This window comes from Martes martes, assembly GCF_963455335.1.
Source record: "Martes martes genome assembly, chromosome: 2".
NCBI lineage: Eukaryota > Metazoa > Chordata > Mammalia > Carnivora > Mustelidae > Martes > Martes martes.
In genome coordinates, this window is record NC_137889.1 from 96,564,527 (window position 1) to 96,582,967 (window position 18,441).

Sequence of the window (18,441 nt, forward strand, 5' to 3'; positions counted from 1 at the left end):
CTAGGACAATAGTTTTTGATGCCTATGAGGATGTCTCCTAATAATCATAAAAGGTAAAATTTCAAGAGTTTAGAGTTATTTGTTAACAAATGAAAGACATGGTATTAGATGATTTTCCTCAGCGAATATGCTTTATGATGGGGAATGGCTCAAGGAGGGCATGGTACTCTCTTGTGGTCATCTAGGCCAATCCCCCATAGACAGACATTTTCAAAGGATACTGTATGGTTTGGTGCTAATGAAAAACATGGTATGTATCTGATTTGTCATGCTTCATTAACAATCAATAGGCTTTGTTTTAGCAAAAACAAAAAATGAAAATGAAGAGCTTGATGGAAAGCTCATGGTAGGAAACTAACACTTGTTATTTCTCAAGCATGTTTTTATTCACGGTGTATAGATATGGCCTTTAGATTACATCATGGAAAAAGAAATGTATATGTGGGGTGCACAGGCTCACAGACACACACACACACACACACACACACACACACCCTTTTTACATTTTTTGCACATCATCAAGGACAATAATAAAATTGATAGTACATCATTATCTTATCACTTTGCTATATGCCAAATGCCAGATAAAATAAAGCAATGTTTCTGATTTCTTGAAAGAGAATGACAAAATTAAACCAAGCTGCCTGTGGCTTTGTCCAGTGGGGCATTCTAATTGACTCCCAAGTCATTAATCAGTTCCCAATCAATCTATTTTGCCAGCAGCAGGCAGTTAGGACTCCATTACCAACCATTCATCATGCCATACCCTAATTCACTGCACCATTAGCCATGGATTAGGCCTCTGTTAGAATAACTAAGTGCCAATAGCTAAACGCAAAGAATTTCTGTTACTCACCTCAGCCACTGGGATCCCTTCAGGTGGTCGACACTGGAGCAAGACTTCCTGTTCCAAGGACACTTCCTTTCCCAGGGGTTCCTGCTCAAATGTCTTCCGTAGATCTGGAAAGCACAGGTAATAAAATACATGACAAAACTAATAATTAACAGTTAGTCATTTATGGAAAATCCTGTAAAAATATCCCAGCTTAGTATTTTATGTATCTTTTTATTTTTTTAATCACACATTGTTAGTATTGTACCATAATCTGGGTTATTATAGCATGTGTGGTAAAAAGCATGAAATTCAGAGATTATTAACTGCTTCTGCAGTGGGAAAAAGAATGCTGGAGTCCTGAAAGAATGTATGTAACTTCTTCCGGTGTCTCAAATAGGAAGCAAGAAAAAGGGGAACTATGGGTATGAGTCTAAAAATATCTCAGTATGTAATTATGTAGCCATTCTTTAATTAGAAGATCAAATGGTCATTTTTGCCCAAATATACCAACTGCCTAACTACATATTTATATAGTTATAGTTGCTAAGATGGTTATAGGCAGTAGACTTTTAAAAATTGTTATAGGTGGCCACAAACATATCAGAAATCAGTTTGTAATTTTAAATACCAAAGTTAAAACATAAATTATTTAGCCGTGGAGCTTTGAAACAACATTAATTTTTTAAAAAATACCAAATATTTTATTTCACACATGTATAGTTTCAGCTCCTACCAATGAAAAATTATTGAAATTTTACCCAGTTGATATTGATTATAAATTAATGTTTCTATCCTTTCATTCCATGGCCCTGATAAAGGCTTAAGAATCTAAAAGTACCATTTTAGCTTATTGAACTATGGGTGGAAACCCAAGACTCTGGAGGTCATATCCTTATGTCTTTCAAGGAGCTATCAGAAAGCACCATCTGGAAGAATGGACAGAGAGAAAAATCCATGGTTACATACTTGTCATTTATTCAATTTCTTGGCATAAGAAAACTTTCAAGAGCTTATGGGTTGTGAGAAAATTATGGATCTGTGTGATCTGAAGTAAGACAAGAGGCTCTAAATGGTGATGGAATTTCTGGCAGAAGGCTACTTCTAATTTGATTATTGAGAAATTGAGAATATTGCAGAAATAAACACTTAAAATCCACAGGATTATCAGAACTTATAAGTTATCAAAACCATGTCCTTATTTTATACATAAGAAACATATCTATCAAATTACTCAAAGCCTTACAGCAAAATAATCAATGCTACATTAGGGTATTAAGGAGGGCACGAATGGCATGGGGCACTGGGTGTTATACGTAAACAATGAATCTTGAAACACTACATCAAAAACTAATGACATACTGTATGTTAACTAAAATAACATAATAAAAAATAATAATAACAAAAGAGAGAATAATCCATAGTAAAAAGAAAAACCTGTTAGGTTTATTTTTATTATGGATTATTCCAGCAAAATAAAAACCAAAATAACCACAGTGATAAATGAAGGATGGTACCCACCAATTAAAAGCATAAAATTCACACATGTCACCATCTTCATTCTAAATGGGTTCTTAAAAATACACACTTTTAAGCTTTATTTATTTAAGTAATCTCTATACCCCAGGTGGGGCTCAAACTCAAGACCCTGAGATCAAGAGTTCCAGGCTCCACCTACCGAGCCATCAGGGGTACCTCATTCTAAGTGTTTTTATTGCAATAAGTGATATAGGTATATACATCAAAAACAACAAAAAGAACCCGCTGAGCCCCAATTTGTACATATTTTGCTATTGCACACATCCCTTTCACACATCTTTTGGTAAATCTGTGTCCTTTCAACACAAATGATAAAAACAAACTGAGGGTTTTGGAGGGGAGGGGGTTGGGGGGTATGGGTTGGTGAGCCTAATGGTGGGTATTAAGGAGGGCACATATTGCATGAAGCACCGGGTGTGGTGCATAAACAATGAATTTTGGATTACTGAAAAAAAAAATACAATTAAATAAAATTTTAAAAAACCAAACTTTTCTACTCCGTCTATTCTTACATAGTAGCTTCTCTTTGGGCCCACTTTGGCAGCACATATGCTATCATAACTCCTCTTTGTTTTGGATCTGCATTAAGATAAAATTTCAGCAAAATGCCAAATACTAATTAAAAGAATAGCGACAATGAACAACTTTTATGGGATAAAATGTTCTTGACAACATATACCTCGTTTGTAAAAAAAAAAAAAAAAAAATCATTCTGAAAAACTCCCATCTGATGTAGGGTAGGGTAGGGTGAAGAAATAATTACTGAAATTAGTTCTCAAATTAAAGAACCTACCAACTCACTCTTGATTAAATTAATCGGCATATCACAAAACGTAGTGCTAAGAGTAAGAGTGAGGCATATATGTCTCCAAATAGTTAAAACAAATTCTTTTAATATTTGTTAATCACATGCTTTGGTTGACACTTGATTAGGTACTTAAGATGATGATGTGTAAGATAAAGTCACAAGACTAGAAAGGTAATCGGAGGTCTACCGGTCAAGGCCCGTCTGCCATGCCGAAGACTGACAAACCCTCAAAAGCTTTTAAGCAAAGGAAGGCAATCGGATGTCACATTGCCTGCATTGTGATAGGTGGACTGAGGTGGTGGTAAAGAGACAGAAAGTAGTTAGGGACCCATCTGAGTAGACCAGGAGGGATGATGGGGTCCTGAACTCAGCTACTGATAGTGAGGAGGAGGAAGCAATAGGAGAAAGAGGAAGAGACACAATCTAGGAATAAAAAGATCATACATTCAGGAAGACCCAGGTATTTGGAAAGTGCCAGGAGGCAAGAAAAAAGTCTATTCTTAGTAATTCTATTGCGGTTGTTAAGATGGTACCATCACTAAGTGACATAGTACCGAATTAGGCAGGAAAGTGAAGGGAAAGATAGCAATGTATTTTGGTAGAGGTTCAGTTTGGTGTGTCTGTAGGATATTCAGATGGAAAGTGCGATAAATTCAGATCATGATTTCTCAGCTGCAGTGCTACTGATGTTTGGGACTGGAGAATTCTCTGTTGTGAGGTTGTCCCGTCCATAGCAAGATACTTTGCAGCATCGCTGGACTCCACCCACTAAAAGCCGGAAGCACCCCTCCCAGCCGGGGCAAAATAAATGCCTCCAGATGACGCCTAATGTCCCCTGTGAGCAAAATCCACCCCAAGTTGAGAACCACTGGCCTAGAACTTAGAAAAAAACATCCTCGTAGGAGATTTGTGCTTCGTTGTCTAGGAGATGGCTGAAGCATGGGAACTGGATTAGATTACATCACCAGGGGAAAGACTGTGTTCAACAAGCAGGACACAATGTTCTAGAGAAAAGGCTGCCAGCAAAGTGACATGGCCTGAACCAAGAGGCAAGAGAGGAACCAAACAGACATGTGTCAGAGGAGCTAAGAGGAGAAAAAACTCTTAAGAAGATGGGAAGCAGGACAAACGCAGGGAAAGGCTCAGAGGGGCGAAGAACAGATTGGTTTGGGAAATTGAGGCCCGAGGGGCGAGCGGAAGCCAAGCTGTGTTGAGCAGTGCACAGGAATTGGGAATATGACCATCATGAGAACCTACTGCTTTTTTGCCAAATTTTATGGTGACAGGAATCAGCAGCACCAGTAAGGGGCGATGGGTCTGAATGCAGCACGCTCTAACTCTTAGGATATAGTGTAGTTTTTGGCATGGATTTCAAATTCCTACCATATGAAGGTACATCTTATGAGAACCCTTGTTTCCTAACTGAGAAAGGTGACCACACCTCAGAGGCACGCGCTTCGAGGGGCCGGATTCACTGAACCATCATTGAATGCCTGATAATTACTTCATTTTAACGGCTTGGCTTTAAACTCCATATAAATTTTATGTAATTTCTAAAATGATCTCACATTTAACTCCCCACGAGGCAATACTTCTTCCTGAAAAATCCTTTTAATTTCTGCCATAAAACCTCTTTTCTAGCTTTCAGGTTGTGTAATGAGCATAGGATATATCGTGGCTGTCCAGCTAGGCAGCTCCTCGTTTCAGTGTCTCTGCATTACTCTGAGAGAAGAGGGTGGGTAACATTTTAAGCATATCCTTTATCATTTGCAGAGATGTGATAGAAGGCAGGCTGGATGCCTTGCAGGCACAGAGAACACAAGGGTGACGAATGAATAAGCATGAAAAACGGACACTTGTCAGCTAGGAATTAGATGTAAAACAGAACGGTTCAGAATAATGTGGGTATTCCTGTCAGGAAAAGAGATGAATTTCTGCCCTTGGAAGACCTTTAGGAGTCTACATTTCTGTTTTCTTTCCATTCGTTCTAAGGCTGATACTAAAATAAGTCTAAAGTCCTTTCATTATAACTGAGATTACTTTTGCAAAGTCAACTTGGCCTACCTCTGATTTAGTCGTTGATTCCAGCAATCGAAAGAAAAATCAGCTTTGTCATATGCATGCGTTCTGAGAGATGTTTACTTAAGAACATGAATATTGGCTTACTAAATCCATACGGCAAAATCCAATTAGCAGATGTAGAATCAGACTTGAAACTATACGGATTTCTATTTACCATTTACACAGTAATCAAAGAGAGCCTTTCAGGGCACCTACAAGCATGGGCACACATCACAACGTCACATTTTTTTATTGTAGAGTTTTGAGGTTTTCAATGAATTTTTTTTTCACAATAATGACACTGTGGTCACAAATTATTTATGATGCGGAATATACCAATTCATGGCATTCTATGAACTTCGCTTTTTGATGGTGTAAGAATGCTAACTGGGAGTCTGACGACTGTGCCCTTCACCTTCCTCATTTGTAAAATGAAAATAAATGTCTGGATGCTTTTAAAGGTCTCTTTTGCTACATATAAGGGCCAATGACTAAATAGATTAACATTTTAAATGTATGTTTGAGGGGAAAAGACGTTTTCCTGTGTTGAATAAAATACTTCTTGGTTGTGATGGATCTGTAAGGAGCTATACCAATTGGATCAGTGTCCATGAGAAATAATAGAAGAAATCATTTTTAAATAATAAAGGAGTTGATGTATTGTTGAAGAGAACAACTTACAATTTTCCCCTCAGGACTATTTTCATGGCATTTGTGGACACTTGGATCTATAGGTACAGCTAAGAGTTAGAAAACAGGGAAAACAGTGCGACCCAGAAGATTCGGTATTAAAAATATCAGAAAATTCTTTATACAAATCCAAGGAAGCAATCACAAAAGCAGACTAAAATTAAAGCTTGGCTGATTGTAAATGCATTCAGATTAACTTTGACAGAACTAATTTTCTGTCTCCATGGAGAGATGGGGAGAGAAATGCCTACCCAAAGCAGCATGTAAGAAAGCCCCATCCCGCCAATGTGTGTATTTATGAAAGGGGCAGAAAATCATGTCTCTATCCCTTTAGCAACTCTGCCTGACACTATCCAAAAAGGGTGCGTGTGGCTTACGACTGGAAAGTCGAGGATGCCTGGGCCTCTGCTTTGTGTATAATGCATCAGGCTCCCAGCCAAGCACCTATAAGCCCTACTGATTATGGATGGAACCCCCCCCCCCAAAATATCAGCCGAAGATCTGTCTATTGTGTCTGAGCAGAAAGGTTGCTGATATTATTTTCTTTGAAAAAGATAATGAATATGTTCTTACTGAGTTTTTTAGAATGATTTATATTTATTAAAAATGTTTATTTCCTCAGCAATGCTATTTCATTGTGCAGAATGATTTATCAGAATACAATATTTTTTAAAAGACCAAATCTTAGCAATGTCATAGACTGACACCATGAAGTCAAGAACTCTCCAGTGGGTATCCTTCAATTCGATAGGCTGTCCTGGTGGAAATGAAAATCCTTAAACTCCGCAGAATAATAAGATAAAAGGCATATTATATTATTAATGTTGGTTTTTTTTTTTTTTTAGCTCTCATAAGGCTTGGTGAATATTAAAAGAGATGTTGGATCTGAAAAGGTTTTGAAAGATTATAAAGCACAAAACATATAATAAATTATTATAATGATTTCTATTATTAATACTCAAAGAGTTCTGGAATGAAAGATGATTGCACACAGGAGTCAATTTTCAGATGTCATTCTCTTACAGATTTTGGCCATATGGTCTATAAACTATAGAATCTAATATTCCTTACTGTTCTTTTTGGAACTGAAAGTTTATTGCTATGTTTTTCAAACTGTGTGTCATGACCCCTTAGACGGTTATAAAATCAATTTAGTGGGTTAAAAAGCAACATTAAAAAATATGAAATTGAATGAACAGAAAATGCCAAGAGGGATAATATAGAGTATTGTGTGTGTATATATAATGTATGTGCATATATGTATATGTGTATTATATATGAAATATATACACTGACACACATGTATATACGTATATATACACATATATGTATCTATGTATATATGTAGATATATGTGTATATAATATATATACACACATATCTGTGTGTATTTCTATGTGTAAGAAGAAGTGATACAAATACATTTTTTATTGCAGGTCACTGTGAAAATCTGAAAGTTCTGGGAGGCAAGATAACATTGTAGCTAAAAGCAGGGTCTTTGCGGAGAGATAACTGGGTTCAGGCCTGACTCTAGCACTGGTCTATCTGTGTGACCTTGAGCACACTGTTTAACTTCTCCCTGCCTTAGTTTCTTCAGCTGAAAAATGGGCACAATAATAGTAACCATTTTATAGGGTTACATCAGAAGAAGTGCCTATAAAATCCTAACATCGTGCCTGGAATATACGTGCCCAAAAGATAGTACTCCCTCCTCACCTCACCTTTCCCCACCACAGTAGCAAATTTATCATACTATACAGATATTAGGTATTATCATTACCAGTCAAAATAAACATAATAAAGTGAGACAAAACAATTGTGAATGTAGGAGGGCTAATTATTGAAGAGGATGTTTCACAAAGAGAAATCTAAGGACTATCATGCTGTGCATGATAAAAAGGCAGATTTCATACTCAGATTGAGCCCTGGGAAGCTGTGCTTGTAAAACGTCCCACAGGTGTGTTTTATGCACAGTGCTTAAATCTGAGAGCCACTTAATGACTGATTATTTATGGAACACCCATGTTGTACATGGCACTGGGCTAGATACTATAGGCAGCAGGAGGGAGGTTTTGAGAGGTTGTGGGAACCGAGCAAACCTACTTCAGCAGCATGGTTCTTACCCCCTGGTTTTTGATGGTCCCTCCACTGGTATTTCCAGAGTGTCGGCAGTGGAAAAGTTTTTGTACAGGCTGACAGCTGACATTGTCTAGCACAGTGGCTGAAATTTCACATGCATCTAGGGACCATTTAGGTAACACAAATGATAGAAAATTAGGCACCATAATTTTTTTTTTCTTGAAACATGATGCCCACCTGGGCTATTTTTCATTTCTAAATTTTAATAGAGACAAGAATACAAAACCAATATACTTTTTTTTTTCCTCTTGCTGCTCAGCAATAAGCTATATATTGCCCTATAGGAATGCAGACTCAGCAGCCTGCAGACCCCATATCTGTTTGCTAATGGAAGCTGGTAATGTGAATTATTATGTGATTTTTTTTCTAATTACGTAGGTTGTTAATTGCTTAAAATTTTATCAAGAATTCTTGTGTGGGCCAGCATTTTGAGGGCCAAACCAAGAAGCCTGTGGATTGCCATCTTGAGACATTGATCTAGCAAATTCAGTGCTGAGTGTGTCAAAGTTATCTTAGTGTTTCTTGTGGCCTCTCTTTTACTTCAGAGAAAACCCTCTGGATTTCTTCCCACAGCTATGCTCTTGTCTGACTCTTAGACGCTTAACCGAAAAAGACAGCTTGGTGGGCAAAGCTGTTTCTGTTAGTAGGATTGCATATATAACATTTTCTGAATTCACATTTTGTAATTATTAATTTATCTTCCCTTGCCTACTTTCAGGCAAGAATGTTAGGAAATAAACATTGGGATTTCAGAATATTAAATAAATGGGTATGATTCTATTTCAAATAAATGGAAACTATTAGCACACAAGTCAGGAGAACCAAAAGTTTTCTTGATGGCTGGCAAGACACTCCATCATTATTTCCGTAATTTTTGATGATTACGTAGGATAAATATGTCCCCACATTCTTTTCTGAGCCAGTGTCTTCATTGCTACGGTTGCTACATAAACAAAACCCTGAAGCTCTTTCAGGTAGGAAGGAACCTGTCCAGAGTGGTTATGATTTCTGCTCAGCTCTTGTTCTTTAGAGAAGGAAGAGCAAACGTTCAGCCCCACCGCCTTCCTCTGTAGCGTATGTGCCCAAGTAGAAAGTCATTAAATTCTTTTCTATGGAGTCTGGATCTAGCTTCACTTTCAGCCTCCCCAGCACAGAGCCCTGGGAGGCTAGAACTAAGCAGGAGTTAGCATTCAAGATACAATCCATCTGCATCCCAACCTGGAGTTCACTGCAAGGAACTTTCTGGAATGGAGTATGTCTTGTATCTGCATAGTTACGGCCAGCTTTCTATCGGGTATCATATCACTGCTAAGTGTCACTTCAAAAAGATAATATTACTAGTCCCAGCGAACTGAATGCTAAATTTCTTCATTTTAAAATTTCTTTAGGGTCGTTTGGTGCTTAGTACACAGGAGAAATTTAATAAATGTTGAATTAGAATCAATTTCCAAAATAATCTGGCAAGCCCTTTTACTGAAGGTTTGGGAACAATTTCTCTTGAGGTAACTATAAAAACTCTTTGAAATTGCACAGGTCAACCCTCTTCCTTTACAGATAATGCACCTAAAACCCCAAGAGTTAACTTACTTGTTCAAGTTCATCAGCCATTGACAAGCAGGCTACTCCATTTTGTGGGTCTACATAGTGGTTGTATTTGTTTCTTAAAGAAATTTCCATGAAACATAATGGCTTAAAACACCAGAAATTTATTTTCCCATAGTCTGGAGACCAGCACTTTCACTGAGCCATACAGAATCAAGGGGTCAATAAGGCCCTACCCCCTCCATAAATTCTCTGTGAGAATTCACAGCTTGTTGCTTCTAGATTCTGGTGGCTGCCAGCATTCTCTGGCTTGTAGCCCCATCCCTCCAACCTCTGCTTCTCCAGTCCCATGGCCTCCTCCTCTTCTACGTGTGTCAAATCTCTCTCTGTCTTTCTCTTATAGGGACATTTGTGATGGCATTTAGGGGCCACCTGGATAATCCAGAGACCCTCTCCATCTCAGGATTGTTAAGCACATCTGTGAAAGGTCCTTTTTCTATGTAAGGTAAGATTTATAGGTTCCAGGGATTAGGACCCTGATGCCTTTGAGACAGTTATGCAGCACAGTGGTTATGAGTGTGGAGCCTGGATCTACCTGCCTGACTTTAATCCTGGTCTTGTACTTATGGAGGTTTGGACGCTTTTGTTTCTTCATCCCTAAAATGAGGATAATTACAGTATTTATTGCATAGGGTTATTGCAAAGATCAAATAAAAGAATACACATAAAAACCCTTATGAGGGCAGTGTTGTTACCTAAAAGCCCTCAGTAACTGTCCTCATTCAGAGACCCACTCTGTCGAGCCCCAAATCCATGTAGCTGTCGAACTTTTACAGAGTTCCTGGTTGTACTGAGATTTAATTAAATAAATAAATTACTTTATTTATTTACTTATTGCTACCAAGAGACCATACTCCAAGTATCGGAATTAAGCTTCTTGCCTCCCAAATGGAGCTGGTCTTGACAATGGGGCTTTTGATCTAGGGAATTTCTGTCCTTAGAAGAGGTTCGTGGTGCAGTTTTCTGCCAGGCTTTCTAACCATCTTCTGGACTTTCTGACATGGGTCTGTCCTTGCAGTGAGCAAACACAACTGCTTTACTGTGACTCACATTTTCATATTTCCAAATTTTTGATTAGTTCTTTTACTTGTTCAATGAACAGAGGGGTGGCTGAACATTTTTTAAAACTTTTAAAAAACTTGTCTTAATGTATTTTCAAAGTGCTCCTCTGGTGAATAAAACAATTCTATGTTAAAATATAGTCACAATACTTGCATTTTTAGAAGGAAAAGAAGTATCTTTCTTCTAATAATGATAAAAGGTGCTAATTATGTTGTCACAGTAGAGTACCACTTATGCTTAAATCACCAACTCTGCCCCTTAATGGGAAATAACTGCTGTGGACTGACCAGTATGGCATCTTTTGAGAGGTCTGGATTAGTCTCCTGAACCTTGGGCACTTATTAAAAGTAAAAAATGCCTACCTTAAGTCCACAGAACTCTAAAAAGTTTGCTGTGGTTTCCTTTTCCAGGAATAGATGATCTTATCTTGGCTGGAATTTTTAAAATCATCATTATTATTTTTTTTTAATTCAGCAACTCTTACAGTGATCATTAAATGTTAAGGGACACAATGTTGGACGGGGTTCTCTTTTTTACTTGCCTTTTCTCCTCAAATATTCTAAAAGATAAAACAAAACAAATAAAACCCAACCAACCAAACAGCAGAAATGAACTACATGAAGTTTCCTCTATAATTAGGTTGAAAGGTGAAGAATTGTCACAAGTTTGTTTAAAATTCAGCGTTACCATTTCCTAAACAAGTGACTGGGCCAAGTTACCAAAGTTCCCTGTTCTTAAGTTACCAAGTTTCCTGCTTCTGTTTCAGTTTGCAAAATAAGGATAATAATAGAATCTACCTCATAAGATTGAGAGTTTATATTGGAACTTTACTTATAACCTCTTTCAACATTTTTAAAAAGTAATGTTTTTTACCACTCTTAGGAATTTATGGCAGACAATTCCAATAATACCATAGTTTATATCCAGGAATAGAGATTGGAATGATCTTTAAGGAAATCAGCAGAAGGATTATCTTGGCAAAGTCTTCAGTTTCACTTAGGGATGGCTATCCCTTATGGCACAGAGGTCATTTAAATGGAGAAATCCTGAGTGAAAGAAGTCCCTGCAGAAGGAAACACATTTAAAGCTATTCTTTATTTCTTGGCTTTGGGGCATTTATAGGACAAACGTATTTGTATTCAGTTTTGCTAAAGGGTTTTTTAAAAAATAAATATTTTAGAGCTAGGACTGTAAATGACATCCATTACAGAGAAGAGGAAGAAAAAACCCATACAAGCCACTCTTCTATTCACATTGCATCTTTAGTTTTAGAAAAAGAAATGATTATATGCCATCACAATATTTTTTAAGGTATGTCTTAGGGAAAAATAATAAGAAACATGCCAACTTTATAGATGAGGAACCTGACATATCAAAAAGTTAAGACTCTTTCCTCGGAGTATCAAGAAATGAATGCAATGATTGCAGACAAGCTTTTTTTGCAAATAAGCAGTTTAGCCGTAAACTTCCCTTTTCATCCAGCATAAAACATTACTTTAATGACACATTTTAGTCCAGTGGGTTAGCAGTCATGCTTATAACACATAGATAGCTGATTTCTCCCAAAATATAACTTATGAGACAGTGTTCTATCAATTGGTTGTCTACCTCTCAGAATAAACATGAGCTATAAATATCAATAGATTTGTGGGAACTCTGCAGAACTTAGGAATTTCTGTACAAATACAATAGAAAATATGTTTGGAAAAATACAGACTGATGCAATCAGGTATGTCTTATGGTTTTTAATCTTGAAATAGGAACCACGTAATCAAATATTTAATATAACAGTTGAGATTTACATGAAACACGAAGAAAGTTACGGTTAAAGATGTCTGTCTTACTATCTAAAAGGATCTCAATTGTGCAGTTGATCTTACCTAATACAAAATCTGGCCTCTGTAAGTTATAATTGGCTTATCAGGGGCTTAAATGGTTGCACAAGGGATCAAACCACAGCTCAGAAACGCAAGTTAGTAAACAGGCCATTTATTCTGGCGTGCTGGTAAACCGGCTGAACTCTACCAAGATATTTGGTGTTAGGCTGCCACACTCTGTCATGGTATAACCTAAATCTTTCAGAACACCTGGTTAAATAAATGTATTATAATGTCAAATCATTGTAATTTTGTATAATTTAATCTTGTTTTCTGCCCCGTAGACAGGTAGGGAATGGAAAAGAAACAAAGCCACGAGCAATGACTTCTTTATATAATAATCCACAAGATTACATCTATTTAATTGAAGATACTATTGCTCTACAACAGAAACTTAATTAATTAATTCCTTTAAGAGACTTATTGAGGTCTGACACTATGCCAGCCATCACTGTAGACATTTTGAATTCATCAGTGAACAAACCAAACAAAAATCTTTGCCCACATGGATCTCACTTTCTCAGGGGGTGGGGGAGATGGGCTACAACTCATGATCATAATAAATAAGCAAATACATAGTAGGTGAGAAGTTGATAAGTATTATGAAGAAAATAAGTACAAAAATGTACTGGAGGTTTGAAGGCGGGGTTGGAGCACAGAAGAAATCACTTTACTTGATGTCCTTGAATTACTAGGGTGACAAAACATTTTTACTTAAAGAACATATCATTAGCATTGAATAACATCATCACTTTGTCCCATCGTATGCTTTCAGTTTAATTCCGTTTCATTCCATTCATTTATGTCTTCAGTTCCTTAGCACCAACCATGTGCAAAACACCATTTTAGGGGCCTCTGGGTGGCTCAGTGGGTTAAAGCCCCTGCCTTCCGCTCAGGTCATGATCCCAGGGTCCTGGGATCGAGTCCCGCATCCGGCTCTCTGCTCAACAGGGAGCCTGCTTCCCCGCCCCCGCCACCTGCCTCTCTGCCTACTTGTGATCTCTGTTGTCAAATAAATAAATAAAAATCTTTAAAAAAACAAAAACAAACACACACACACACACACACACAAAACCCCAAAAAACCAAAAACAAAACCCACTATTTTTAGGCACTGAGGGAATCATGATAAAGAAAATAAAGTGCCTGATCTTGAGAAGCTTATATTCTGGTGATGGAGACAGTCAACATAGAAGGAAACAAGTAATGATAAAGAGAAATGGTCTCAAGAAAAACAAAAGCAGGTTTGGGGTTAAGAGAGTGACAGGGTTGGGGTTAGTGGGCTTTAGGTAAATCGGTCAGTGTTGACCCCACTGAAGAGGTGACACTTCAGCAGAAACCTGAATGAAAGACGAGAGTGAGCCTGAGCCACATTTAAGAGTTGGGAAAGAATATTCTGGGTGGGAAGGAACAGGTAATACAAATAGCCTATATCTGAAATGAGTGTACTGCATTATGGAAACAAGGAAGCTGGTGAGGTTGGAACAGACCAAGCAATAGGGGAGAGGCAGGAACCCAAGGCCTTCTGATAATTCTGCACAAAATAATAGTGAGTTTATAACATTATGCCTCTGGAAAGTAAGATAATTTTGTGAACGACCACCTGACATAAACATCACTGTCACCGCCTCTCCTCTCATACCCAGAGTATTTGTTAGAAGCACGGACTCTCTTGTTGGTCAGACTAGCTTCTCCATATACCAGCTGTGAACTCAGGCAGGATTTTTAATCTCCCTTTATTGTCAATTTTCCCATCTGTACAATAGTGATTATCGCACGCGTCACATGGAATCATTGCAAGGACTGAAGGAGCTAATCTATGTAAGTGTTGGTCAAAGGGTATAAACTTTCAGTTACTGAATGGATAAGTTCTGGGGATAGTTTTTGGCAGCACAGTGACTACAGTCAATCACATTGTGTTATGTACTTGAAATCTGCTGAGAGAGAAGTTTCTAAGTGTTTTCGTTAAAGGGAAAAAAACGGTTAACCATGTGAGTTGAGAAATGAAGTGGTTGAAAGAGTGCTACCATTCTAATCATTAATTCTAGAGCCCATCTCTCCAGTACTAGCCACATGGGCTATCAAGCAACCAAGCTGTGGCTAGTCTTAATGGACAAGTACTGTAGGTGTAAACACATCAGATCTCAAAGATAACCATAAAAAAAAGAACATAAAATATTTCATTAATATGTGTTTATATTGCTTACTTTGTTGGAATGATAGTTGGGATATACTGGATTAAAAAACGTATTACTAAAATTAATTTTGCCTGTTTCCTTTTACTTTTTTAAGGTTGGCTACTAGAAAAGTTTAAATGACATAGGTGGCTGGCATTATCTTTCTCTAGACACTGCTATTCTGGATAGTATGAGAGAGACACTACAGACTCACAAATGTGGATAAGGCTTGGTCCAAACCCACAGGTGGTCACAAGGTGGTTCTAATCCCAGGGAAAAGGACAAGTGAGCAATGAGAGATGAGCAGAGAAGGCCACCTTGATCCTCCTCCGTTCTTCTCAGGAGCTATCATATTCCAATCTGTAGCCGGTGGCATTTGTGATTTATTGGTTTGCACACAGAATAAAGAAAAAAAATCCATAGGAACTATCCTGTCATTCCCAGGAAGATGGATTCCCTGTGCACATAAATCCACTCTGACTCCTGAATCATAGGAGAAGGGTGACCATATGGAGTGCTCCTCCATCCTCGGGCACGGGGGGAAAATTACAGTCTAATTGAATGTGAACTGGCAGAGAATTTCATCCTCTAGGATTGAGAGCCAAGGCCCAGGACATGAAGTTGTAAAACAAGAAGAGCCTTTTTAAGTTTTTAATGTCAACTCAGGGAAAAAAAAAAAAAAAAGAAAGAAAGAAAGAAAAAGGAAAAGAAATGTTAACTCAGTATGGATAAGTTTTCAAAATGCACCCATAAAGTTTAAATCATAATTTCTGTTGTTATGAACACCTATTATCATCCACTGAGCATTTGTTTTGTGTCTGGCACTATGCCATAGGCTTTACAAGTTTATCCAATTTAATCTTAAAATAACCCTATCATTTGCATTTCACGGTTGGTGAAACTAAGGCTCAGAGGGGTTAAGTCACATGACCAAGGTCATATTAGTAAGTGATGGAACTAGGATATGGACATAAGTCAGCCTGGCTCCGAACCCTGTCCTCTAACTATTCCACTACACTACTGACATTGTATCCCTCCCCACAAACAACCACAACCACATCACCAAGAATGACAGCACCAAAATAGCAGTCCTATCAAAAGTAAGACATTGCCTGAAGAATGACAGTGTTTGCTAACATTTTGCCTGAATTATTCCTACCTTAACACTAGGAAATTTCCCATTGGCTTTATAACAAGGGATACCGGAAGAAACAACCCAATGAAACTGGTAGCCATATTGCCATAAAGACTCTACTTGGGATAGACTTGAGGTCTCTCAGAAGCAACTCCTCGCTCTGCAGTGGAAGCCACAGCACCCACGCAGGATGCCAACACAATCCTCTAGGAAATGTGTGACATTCTGGAGCAGGCATGTCATGGTCTCAGCCCAGGCCTGGCTAAATTCTAACTTCCATATTTCCTTGTTTGCTCTTCTGCCTTGATTGTGTCACAAACTTATTTTTATATTTTGTATAGCTGAATAAATGATGTATTATAAGCAAACACGCAGCGAGTATTCATTCCTGCCTGATCTACTTCTGAAAATAGAGCTTTCTTTTTTTGTGAAAGAACGTTGAGCCCCTCCACTGTACACGTGAGTATAAGTCTAAATAGGTGAGACATAATTGCATTTATTTAACCTTAGCATCATAGTTATCTTTGCCTGGGACAAATTTAAACTTTAATTGCAGTTTATGTGATGGCCATCTGTCATATATCACTGGGCAAAGCCCCACAGGCTTACTTGAAACAGGGCAAACTAGGAAATTGTCAAGCTTTGTGGAATATTGGCAAGAACTTGTTTGGTAGAAATCAGTCTTAACAAAGAGAACTGAAATTTAACCTATTTTTTTTTAATTAAGCATGATCTATATCTATATAGCTACATCTTTACATATTGGATGGTCTTCTTTGGCCATAGACACATTAGTTCAGTAAAGTATAGAAATACAGGCAAACTGTTCTTCAATCTTATTGCATAAAGATGAAAAGGGGCTACGGGCAAATTAATCTCTCACTGAGTTTGTTTTCTTATTATTTGAAAATGTCAAATTACGTTCAGCAAAGTTTATATAATACATTGCAAAGAAAGATGGGATTCTTACATGTATTTAGTTTTTATGTGGAGAATAGAGACATATATAGAGTGTCTCTATACATACATACACATGCACCATACATATATACATACACACACACCATACATATGCTATGATATTTTTCATATATATGTACACACACACATACATACACGTATACCATACATATACACACACACCATACATACACTAGTATTTTTTATATATATATATATGGAATTGGCACAATAAGAGGTTTTTCATTTGGAACTCTACAGTCCTTAAACTTCAGCTTTTAGGCAAGTCAATTTAGTATGGAATATAAATTGGCGATTTAAAATATTCATTATAATTGATATTAATAAATGCATAGCAATGAAAGATAAAGATATAGTCTTACATCCTTGTACCTCTTTTGATTATAGTTAGAAGCTAACTTTTAATTCATTTAAATATTTGACCAAAACAATTGGTCTCTTGTTTCTTTACAAAATGTTTAAAAATATCTTTTGGCTTCATAATTAATAAAATAAAGTCTTCAAGATTTGTGGCAAATGACTACAGTGAATGTAGGGGTATGCCAATGAGATCCCTTTTCGGGACTGACCCCACTTTTGGGGAGTGTTGCCTATGAGAGAGCTCTGTGTCTTTCTCCTGGAATTGCCCTCGGTAGAGGAGAGCTGACTTGATCCAGTTCACACAAGCTGGTGGGAGCTGGGAGTCAAGCAGGGGCCCACATCCATTGATTAGTCTATGTGGGGCAACTGTGAAGGGCCATTTGAGCTCCAGAGCTCCCTATGGGGCCATCTTTTGTCATACCTGTCCTTCAGCTCAATTTTTCATACCTGCCAAATCCTATGGCCTCCATGGGTATTATTCCTAAGAGTACTGTTCAATATGTTGCCTGCATGCACGTCCTCATCTCAGAGTCTATTTTCTGGAGAACCCATATAAGACAAAGAGAAAATCTCTTTAGATATGCTCTGAGAGGAAAGATTAATACATATAGCATTTTAATAAACTTCACTGATATTTTTTATAACAGTTTTAATTCAATAAAATTTATTAAACATCTATGATGTTCTAGGCATCGTGCAAAGCATGAAAGATATAAAGTTAAGCAAAACTGAATTAAGCAAAATTGATTCCAAAGAACCTGCTGGCATGAAACACAGACATTACAACAAGTGAATATAATTCAACTGAGACAAGCCCTATATTAAGAGAACGGACACACTGCTCTGAAAGGATTGAGAAAGGGATGCCTATCTTTCTGGAGACCCATGAGGCAGGAATGACTTCACTAAGGACATTTGAAACAAATTCTTCAAAAAGTTCAAGCCTCTTGAATCATTCTTTCTTCTTCTCTCTCACATCTCACATCCAATCTCTTAACGAAAGCTATTACCTCTTAAATATACAGTAGTCCCCCCTTGCCAGCTGTTTTGATTTTGGGGGTTTCAGTTAGCCACAGCCAGCTAAGGTCCAGAAGCAGATGAGCCTCCTCCTGACTAATCATCAGAAAAGTCAAGGGTGGGCTAACGCTATGTTACAATGCCTGTGCCATTCACTTCATC

General features: G+C 37.6%; 1 protein-coding gene across 2 annotated transcripts in view; it reads right to left on the reverse strand.

Moving 5' to 3' along the window:
- UNC5C (unc-5 netrin receptor C) overlaps positions 1-18,441 on the reverse strand; it is a gene marked incomplete at both ends in the record, with an annotated part of 346,897 nt that overhangs the window by 93,741 nt on the left and 234,715 nt on the right. For both annotated transcript variants that reach the window (XM_080797109.1, XM_080797108.1), the window contains one exon: positions 857-960. In XM_080797109.1, coding sequence (XP_080653235.1) covers positions 857-960 — 104 coding nt within the window. The remainder of the gene's footprint in view (positions 1-856; positions 961-18,441) is intronic.